The 493-nt window shown below is 26.2% G+C and overlaps 1 protein-coding gene across 1 annotated transcript; it reads right to left on the reverse strand.

Annotated features, from left to right (window-relative positions):
* Positions 1 to 3: 3 nt before the first annotated feature.
* LOC105461375 (ATP-binding cassette sub-family G member 4-like) lies at positions 4 to 449 on the reverse strand (the record flags this gene model as incomplete). The annotated part of the gene is made up of 2 exons (XM_011707870.1): positions 4 to 123; positions 331 to 449. Coding segments are annotated over 2 exons (239 nt in total), but the record flags the coding sequence as incomplete, so codon positions are not given.
* Positions 450 to 493: the final 44 nt, after the last annotated feature.

Raw genomic sequence — 493 nt, forward strand, 5'->3', positions numbered from 1 at the left:
ACTGATGGCATATCCATCTCAGCGAGAATCTTATTTGGTGAACGCCAGTGACAATAGATTTCCGAACATGACAGATTTGGTCGATCAAAATAGATTGCCTGCATTAATCCTTCAAATACATATCTGCAATAAAATTTTATGTTAAAAAAATGTAATAAATAAAAAATATATTAAAAACATATTACACAGAAACAGAAACAATAATTTTTGACAAATATCTGATATAAAATAAGAAATGATTTATACGGAAAAATATTATACGCTGCAAATATTAAATTTAAATGCTAAAAATTTTGAATTTTAATTACTGTAATATAAAATTGTCTGAACCTGAAAAAGCTTAAATAGCATATAGGCTGCAGGTACGTTGGCATTTCTTCTAATTTTACATAAAATCCAGCGAATAGCATTAATGGTATACTGATTGCCGGAACTAGAAATATACCTAACTGGAAAAAATTATATTTAATTTTATCATTATCTTTTCATATTA

Source organism: Wasmannia auropunctata, unplaced genomic scaffold, assembly GCF_000956235.1.
Source record: "Wasmannia auropunctata unplaced genomic scaffold, wasmannia.A_1.0 LD290744.1, whole genome shotgun sequence".
NCBI lineage: Eukaryota > Metazoa > Arthropoda > Insecta > Hymenoptera > Formicidae > Wasmannia > Wasmannia auropunctata.